Raw genomic sequence first — 9,803 nt, forward strand, 5'->3', positions numbered from 1 at the left:
GTTCCCGCTTGGGTGCCTGGCCAGCCTGGGTGAGGGGCTGATGGCTGTTTGCAGCTGGTCACACCCCCTTCAGGGTGGGGTTCCCCACTGGGGTGCCTGGCCAGTCTGGGTGAGGGGCTGAGTGCTGTTTTCAGGCTGTGACTGAAGCTCCCAACTGCTCCTTTTTTTCTTTTTTAAAACTTTTTTTATTCTGGGCCAGCTTTAGCTTTGAGGCTTGGCTCCAGCTCTTAGGCCTCCGCGGCTGAAAGTAGATTTCTGACCTTTTGATTACAATGTTGCAAATTTGCTGGCTGAAGTCCGGTGGTATTTGTTACATATTTTTAAACTGCAGGCTCAGAGGCCTGCAGCTGCAGGCGGGGAACGTTGGTTTCCTCCGTCACTGAAGCAAGCAAGCCTCATATTAGTTTCAAGATGGCTGCCGGCTGCCATCTTGGCTGACAGTTAATTTGCATATCTCGCTGATTAGCCAATGAAAAGGGTAGCGGTCGTATGCCAATTACCATGTTTCTCTTTTATTAGTGTAGATGATTTTAGAATAAAACGAATGATTTTAACATGATTTATAAAAATCAATGTGTTTTTTTTAATTTTTTTTTTAAAAATCAATGTTTTATTACCTTATTATCATATAGGCATTAGTTCATACACCAAAAGTGAATGAAAGAAACATAGACAGCTAATTTACTTTTAAAAAAGGGTGGGTTGATATGATGATTCTGTTTAAGTTAAGACAAACAGCACACATGGGTTTACATTTCCAGTTCTCTTAAAAAACAAACAGTTGTTACTACTATATACTGTTTCACCAGGCTTTTGGCAGTATCTTTGTTTTATTATCACAGAACAAAGCCATGTGCCATCTGAGCAAGCAGGAAATCTCATTCTTTGTTATAGTGATAGAGAATATATACTTGAGAAGGTATAACATTACATCCTCCTTAGTGTAATATAGTGGTTAGTCAATTCAATTAAGTTACTTACTTTTCAGGTAACCAGAACCTTTAAAACTAGGTAGAATCAATGTCATGTGCTAGTCTTTATAAAAGAAAAAAAGAACAAGAAAAACAAAAGAATCCTATATGTTAAATAAAACAATATGCATTTACTCTGAGGAAGAAAGCAATAAAAATTTGAAAATGAAGAATCTCAAAATAAAGCTTGACCCCACATGTTCATATTTGGGAAAGGTTTGCAGAGTTAAAAAATCCACTAGGAAAGAGTAGAGAAGATTCAATTGAAATTATTTCGCTCTAATTCAAAACATTTTTACTTACATCTTGTCTTGGCCTGCACCAACTCGGAGAGTCAATCTGGGGATGACTGGACTTGGGGCTGGGACAATTGGCTCCACTTTTATCTGTTAAAGTTAGGACATTAAGTGTTAATATATATATATCCTATATAATAAAAGGCTAATATGCAAATCGACTGAACGACCCGTCACTATGATGCGCACTGACCACCAGGGGGAAGACGCTCAATGCAGGAGCTGCCCCCTGGTGGTCAGTGCACTTACACAGGGGGAGTGCTGCTCAGCCAGAAGCCCTGAGCCTGGCTCATGGCTGGCGAGCGCAGGCTGGCAAGCACAGTGGCAATGTTGGGACCCTCTCCCGCCTCCGCGGCAGTGCCAAGGATGTCTGAAGGCTTCCAGACTGCAAGAGGGTGCTGGTCAGGCTGAGGGACCCCCAACCCCCACCCCGAGTGCACAAATTTCGTGCACCAGGCCTCTAACGTGTATGTATGTGTATGTGTGGTGTGAAAAAAAATATTTCACCCCCCCTCCCCCAACAAAAGTACCTCCTACCTCTTCTCCTACTTCCCCATCTCCACAAACTTGACAAGCAGATGTAAGCCTTAAATGTGGCTAACATACCAGATACAGAGATAATCTGGGCTATCCAATGTTTTAGTTTCTCAACAACTAAAGGCTACCTGGTATCATGAGAAATTCTACAAACTTTAATTGCTTTAGGTAAATGTGGCAGTTAACTGTGTATTTTCTTTTTTTACATATATATATATATTTTATTATATACATATGTAATATATATATATTATTGATTTTTTGACAGAGAGGAAGGGAGAGGGATAGAGAGTTAGAAACATTGATGAGAGAGAAACATCGACCAGCTGTCTCCTGCACACCTCCTACTGGGGATGTGCCCGCAACCAAGGTATATGCCCTTGACCGGAATTGAACCTGGGACCTTTCAGTCCCCAGGCTGACGCTCTATCCACTGAGCCAAACCGGTTTTGGCATCTCTGTATTTTCTTAGTGTTAGTTCATTTCTTGGATTATACTATTGGAATTATTTAAACAAAACTTGTTATCCAAACCATCTGGTAGAGCATTTAAGTAGTCGCCAGACCTACCAAGAATAGAAAAAGCAAACAATGATTTCGCCATTATAAAAGGCATTTGTCTACGGGACTTCAAAAACATTAAACTCATCTTAAGTTTGCATTATCATATGAAAATCTGAAACACCAAGTGTAATTTATAGCATTAAACCATTCAATTTTTTGGCTAGTAGTACAAAGACCTGAAATAATGTAATATAAAGAAAATGTATTTTTGCAAAAGATTTTTGGTGAAGGCAACTGCTGAAGAAGTTGAAAGATCTCACAAATTTTGAAACTATTCTTTCTCACTAATAGAAAGATAATACATATACAAATTAAATGTGTTAAAAGGGTTCTTCACAATTTTTGGTTTGAAGGTCCTATGGTGTAATGAATATTTTGAATGAACAAACTGAACAAAAACTCTGCAGTTCCAAATTATTATCTGTTTCAAAATCTCTCAATAGGGCTTTCTTGCTATTTTTGGTTGGATAGTTCTATGACTAAAATTGTCCTAGGCACTGCTAGGTGTTTAATATCCCTGATCTTGGGTACTACTATACACACTGCCAGTCACTGTGACAACTAATTGCAAATCACTGATTATATATTTTAAACGCAAGAATTAAATAATGATGAAACAGTCTGGTGGTTCTAAAGAAGAATGACCATAATAAAAAAGCATAATATGCTAATTAGACCAGATGTCCTTCCGGACGATCTTCCGGATGAAGCTGGGACTGTGAGGGAAGCCCAGGTCCTGGGTGCCTGAGGGAAGCCGGTGCTGGCAGCCAGGGGAAGGAAGGCCTACTCTTGCACGAATTTCATGCATCAGGCCTCTAGTATAACACAGTAATCAATACACTATCATGAGAGAGAGAGAGAGAGAGAGAGAGAGAGAGCACACATAATTAAAATCTACTATTTTTTCATGTGTTTAACTGTCCCTTTCTAAAATTTATTTTTAATCCATTATTACATCAAGATCTATGACTTTGGCCGCTAGGGAACTTCTTCAACTCCCTACAAACTTCTCTATATCCACAAATACACTAGAGCCCATTACCTTTTGTCTTCTAAAGAAACCTCCTCCATCAATTAGCTTATTTATAGCATTTTCAACTTCTCAGTTCTATTCATTATTTTCATCTAGCTTTTAAATGTGCTTGACTTTTTTTTTTTATTACCTTCTCTTCAATCACTGGCTAACAACCTCTCATATCTCTCAGTTTCCAATTCATTGGTTTCTCAGCCATTCCAATCTACTTTCAGGCCCTGAAATAATACTACTGAAACCACTATTTCTAGACATGAATTATTTCTTAATGTCCCAGTATGTTTTTCTATTATAGATATTATCAATCTCTTCCCTTCTCCTCTACAAAGCCCTCTACTTGTGCCTGACTTTATTTGGTCCTTTCCTCTTGTCATTCTACAGTTTGTTCAGTGATCTCATCCATGTCCATGGTTTTAATCTTAAGTTTTAAATATGCCATGTCTTTAAACGCATCCCCTCTAGATTAGCAATGATGAACCTAAGACCAAAATATAATGTCTGCTGAACATTTTCAACTAAATAACCTATGAATATTTCATCTCATCACATCTAAACTTTAACTTATCAACGTCCCCATAAAACCCTGCTCCTCTTAATGGTCCCATTTTGGACAGATGGCTTCTTCATTTGCCTAGTTTCTTGGACAGACCAGTCCAGTGGTTTTCCTAAAGGCCCTCAGGGATCAAGGTCCCTGGGGCAGGGCAATATCCATGTACATGTAACTAGGGTGGCATTCACTTTCTTCCTCCCCGTCGCTGCAAAAATGTTTCATATCTAACCAATCAGAAAACCAATGGTCCAGTATACTCTGTAAACTATTAAGGCTTCTGTATTTTTCTCACCTTTCTGTGTGATCTGTGAAAGAATAAGCAAATATATTAAAACTAAATATTTATAAACCACATACTATTTGCCAGCCATTGCGCTTGGTTACTTCTCAGATGTTCTCCTTTAGGTTTTTAAATGAATAAGTGGGATACATATTATGATTTTCATTTTACAGGGATCATATATGAAGTCACCACTTTTCCTTTCTTTTCCATTTCCTTTCCCTTTTCCATTTTTAAGTCACACAAATAGCAAAAGTAGGACTGAATAGTTATTTTGATTCAAAGAATAAAAAATTACATAAAATTCCTAGATTTCTTCAATTCTAAAAAAATTTAGGGTCACAAACTCATAAGTGATGAGGTAATGGGAGTAATATTCCTTATTTCTTCAACCCACAATACAATTATTACATAACACTTTCTTAAGCTTTAATTTTTAAAAAAGCTAGTCAAATCTAGGTTTCCTGACACCACATTCATCCCCTACTCTACCATACAGCTCCTTGACTCTTTGCCATACACTTTGAGTTCTTTTTTTCTGGTAATGCTGATGTCTTGCACAGAGCTGTTCACGTTCTCTGTCAATGTCTTTTTTGATGAATGTACTTGTGAGATGGCAAGGGTTGGTTGTAAAATATTTCTTTTCTCTATGGAAGGCTAACTAGTTTATATGAAATTGAGATTAACTTTGGCTTTACTTCCATTCAACTAAAGTGGATGGATTTTTGATGCTGTCTTAAATGGCATGACAGGGCAAAAGAATCTAGACATGGTTTATTTATGATCTACTATAAAACAAAAGTAAAATGATACTGTGTGTAAAAAAATTAGCAAACAAAAATGAAGATAAATTTTGTAAGTAAAATTAAAAATGGTAAAAATGTGCTCTGAAGACAACAGATATTTAGTAAACCTGTTGAGTTGATGAATGACTTAGAACCTACTACCTTAGCTCAGTTTTAGCTATAATGAGGATGAAGACATCATTCAAACAGAGACCCCTTTGAGGTGAAAGTGGGCATTATATAACATAACAGGTGTAAACTGTCCCAGGCAAACCAGAACACCTGGTTACCCTACTTAAAAATACTTATAGACCTAAACTTCATTCTTAAAGAAGCTAAATCATATTAACCTAAATATAAAATTCAAGCAAGTATTGAGAAAGATTAATAAGGATTCTAATAATATATAGAAAGTACAATTTCTAAATAAAAATTTCTAACCAGACTTTTACTTACAATAACTACCCAAATTGCTACCAAAATAAGAGATGTTTCCTACAATAGTAAAATAATTTCTCATGTGTCCTTCTCAGGAATCAACAAACTAAATGGTAACTACTTCAGTTACTTAAACAATATGACTAATGCCATCTTGTAATGGCTGGAAGCCAAAAATGTGAGAAGACACAAGCATCTAAGGGTTAAAATAAAAGAACAGCCCTTTAGAGTGTTGCTGAGAATTGGGGCACGCAGAAGAGCATTTACAGTGGATTACTAAGCTTCCCAATTCACCAAAGAGGCAAAGTCCAGTAATATAAGACTTCTTTGTAGCTAACTAAAAATACATTGTCAGTGGATTTGTCCAGTTTTTTGTATAAGCAATACTTCTTTCACCTGAACTAATACTAGTAGTCATATAAGCCCCTTATTGCCATGTGCTGCATTTTTTTTGCTAATCTTCAAGGATTTAGCTTCTTTGCCACATACCTCAGGGCACCAACTGATAAAGCTCTAACTCTCCATTTTTCCAGGACACCAGCAGTGCGGCCTTGCAAAAAATGAAAATCGCTCAAGAGATTTAAAGGGGAAATTTATTTTTAAAATCCTGACTTGAAGCAAAGAGGTGGATTTTTAAAAAGCTTATCTATAAAGAATCAGTTTAAATTTAAATTCTATCTTGGAACTCTTTCATGCATTCCAGCTTTAAAGTTTATCTTCTGACAGGGACTTTCTGCAAAGGTAATGGGCAGCTTTGTCAATATAATCTGGCCAAGTTTTTATTTTCTACTTTTTTAAATGTTAAACTTCTTTCATTTAAAAAAAACCCATATATGAGTGCTAGGTAGGGTGGCAACAAGTTCAGGCAATGCTAATTCAGATTCCCATCTATGCTAGTATGTCAGAAAAATACCCAGAAATCGTAGTGATAAAAGCCAAATTTAATAACCTAACATTTTGGATGCTTAACTATGACACTGGTAACCATCTTCTTGTCTTCCTTAGCAATTAAGGTCTTTACATTATTTCCATTTGAAAACATAGTCTAACTAAACATTGATAACCTGTTTAAAATATTAAAAAGGCAGTCAGAAGGAGATCTACCATTGTGGTCAAGTATTACAAGTGGAATACAGCAAGGACAAATGAAACAGAACTCAGACCATCATTAAGCACTCAGAGTTCATTCATATGAAGACTTGGAGATGGCCTTTGGTAAATTTCTATAAATTCAGACATACTCATTTAAACATCAGTTACTGGATTCCTCTTAGAACAGACTGTTGTAAGAAACAGGAAAGGAATGTTTCCTCCTTTTTACTGGGTTATTTTATTTACCAAAACCCTTCATTTCACTAGTTAATTATAAGAGCTGATGAGAAAAGACTAGAAATGAGGTATTACTTTAAGTAGAAAAAAAAATGGTGACCATTGTTGGTTAAAGGCACGAATCAGTAAGATTATCAGTCTCTGAAAAAGAAACTGTTTAAGTTCAATAATAGATTATTTGGGGAAACATACTAAGGGATTTGGGAATAAAGAAATATTCAACATTTTAACTTTGATTACTGAAGTTATTAAAGCTTCTACTGTCTGTTCTTTAAAATAAGTCAGTTGAACAGGAGGTCTCTAAGACCTCTTCCAGGACTAAAATTTTCTAAAATCAAAATGTCAGCATACTCTAGAGCAGGGGTGGGGAACATCTGGCCCACGGGCTGTATAAGGTCCGAGAAATAATTTGGTCTGGTCCTGCCAAGGCAACCACAGGCGGACTCAAAATTCAAAAAACTCTAGGAGCTTTTTTCATAGCAATGTAAATTTATGTTAAGTGGATTATATGAAGCAAATGATGTTATAAATATCCAAGTGGGCCTTGGCAGAAAAAGGGTTTCCTACCCTGCTCTAGACTATGAAGCCATGCTCATCCCTCTCATCAGCTTCTATAGGTGACTGGCTTGAGAAAGCTATTTTGGGTAACAAAGAACACAGGCTTTGCTTGGACATACTTGGGCCAAGTCACAGTTCTGCCACTCATGAGACACGTCTGTTTTTCTCAACTATAAAACAAGAGCAACAGTACCAAACTCTCAGAGCTCTTGGAGAATTAACTAATTCAATCTGGCCAGGTCTGGCAAGTACCAAGTGTCCATGCACTCAGTAAAGTAGCAGCTGCTAGTGGCATTTACTAGCTGTGTTAGTTCATTCAATAGCTCAAAAAAACAAAAAGCCCCCAAACCAAAAAACATACAATTTATTAATTGATAGGATAAAAAATTTGGAGAATCCTTTAAAATTTTTGGAGATCTGATGAGCTTTCCATTATAAGCAAATTCAATTACCTGTGGGTTGATTATCAACATTATTGGTTAGTTGTAAGAACATTCTGAATTTTCACAGTCATTACTTACTCATCTTAAGTGACAGAAATTAGTCTTGTTTTCTATGAGAAGGCAGAGAAGAGGCCTTTCAAGCCAAAATATGCTTAGAGAAGGTATGAAACTATTGTTTTTAAGCAGAGGTAAACCATACTTTACGATGCTGCTGTCTTTTCCCAGTACTGAACAGGAGGAAGGAGATGGAGAGAAGGAAGCAGAGGACCAAAGAGGTTAGGAGAAATTGGTGAATAACTAGTGAGTGGTATCCACAAGTCAGCCTGCTCTGAAGCCCATGCTCTTTGTGGGCTAGCACTGGGCCTATTTACTTACAGACTATGACATCATTTTGGGGGGTGGTGAAACTCTACGATGACTTTTTAGATCATCTATAATAATAAAAGCATAATATGCTAATTAGCCTGAACAGCAGAACGACCTTCCGGACGAAGTTGGGGCTGAAGTAAGCCAACATGGCTGTGAGGGCTGAGCCCCCTGCACGAATTTCGTGCATCGGGTCTCTAGTATTCAAATAAGAGCATAAAAACGTATTTATAAGCTTGACAAATTTTGGCTTATAAGGTGATATATACAACTATTTAATTCCACTAATATAAAAAATAAGCTGTTTTTTTTCACAGTGATCCCCCTTAAAAAAAATACTTATGCAATACATACACCGACACAAATTGAAACGAGATTTTTAAACTGTTCTGAAATGTACTGTTAGGTTTATCACTGCTAAAGCCATTGTGGCTAGGTTAGTGACTGCTCAATATAACTGCTCTTTAAATGTTTTCCATAAAGTCAGTTTGAATCTATTGTAAAAAGGTGAAAGACTGCACTCCTAACCTTGACTACTGCATATTACCGCCTAAAAGGGGAACTGAAAGATTGTACATAAATCACCATACTTTGTATTATTACCACTGCTAGAAAAACTATTTTTCTGATAGTGCGTCACTGAGCCAGGTGCCTTGCATATATTATTTCACTTAATCCATTTGTAATTCAATTAGAGTACAGTGGTTAAGAACATCAATTATAGCACCTGATGGCCTGGGTTGAAATTGTGGCTCCTCTTAAGTCACTTACTATATGTGTGATCTGGGGGCAGGTTTACTAATCTAAGTCTCCATTTTTCATCTTATTTGTTTTTTTTTATTGATTTTAGACAGAGAAGAAAAGGGGGGAGGGGAGAAGAGAGCCAATGACCCATTGTTCCACTTATTTATGCAATCATTGGTTGATTCTTGTATGTGATATGGGGATGATGTTCTAACCAACTGAGCTACCTGTCCAGGACTCTGTTTCTCATCTTAAAGTGATAATTATAGTAACTACCTTACAGAGTTGTGTTAAGGAATTAAACATACATAGTATTTAGCATATAATTACTCATAAATTATAACTATTGCTGTTTTTTAAAAAATGTGATTATCATATCCCGACTTTAAAGATGAAGCACCTAAGGATTAAAGAAACTAAAAAACTTATCCTGGCTCTTCTCTCAGATCTGCTGGATTCCAAAGCCCATGGTTCCTTCTACCTACCATGCAGATCCCCGTTTAATTAATGGTATCTTTATTGCTTTTATATTGATAACCACATGGGTATGGATGATAAAAACTTTACAGGTAGGTAAAATAACTATATAAAAGGTCATTTTCTTTATTAAAACAATGCTTGCGGCTCTGGGTCAATGTGAGAGTTGCTTCTGTGAGTTCGTTGGGATGAGAAGGAAGAAATGAGATTATTGTCCCTCATTCTTTTGACAAGACATTTCCTGGGTGGCCCGAACCAATATACTCAATTAATATTTGACAAAGGAGGCAAGAACATACAATGGAGCCAAGATAGTCTCTTCAATAAATGGTGCTGGGAAAATTGGACAGATATATGCAAGAAAATGAAACTAGACCACCAACTTACACCATACACAAAAATAAACTCAAAATGGATAAAGGACTTAAATGTA

At 36.6% G+C, this 9,803-nt stretch overlaps 1 protein-coding gene across 1 annotated transcript in view; it reads right to left on the reverse strand.

The window, feature by feature from the left end:
• TAF3 (TATA-box binding protein associated factor 3) overlaps positions 1-9,803 on the reverse strand; it is a 181,418-nt gene that overhangs the window by 28,882 nt on the left and 142,733 nt on the right. Inside the window, exon 4 of the mRNA XM_006772603.2 lies at positions 1,275-1,357. Coding sequence (XP_006772666.1) covers positions 1,275-1,357 — 83 coding nt within the window. The remainder of the gene's footprint in view (positions 1-1,274; positions 1,358-9,803) is intronic.

Source organism: Myotis davidii, unplaced genomic scaffold, assembly GCF_000327345.1.
Source record: "Myotis davidii unplaced genomic scaffold, ASM32734v1 scaffold544, whole genome shotgun sequence".
In the NCBI taxonomy this organism is placed as follows: Eukaryota; Metazoa; Chordata; class Mammalia; order Chiroptera; family Vespertilionidae; genus Myotis; species Myotis davidii.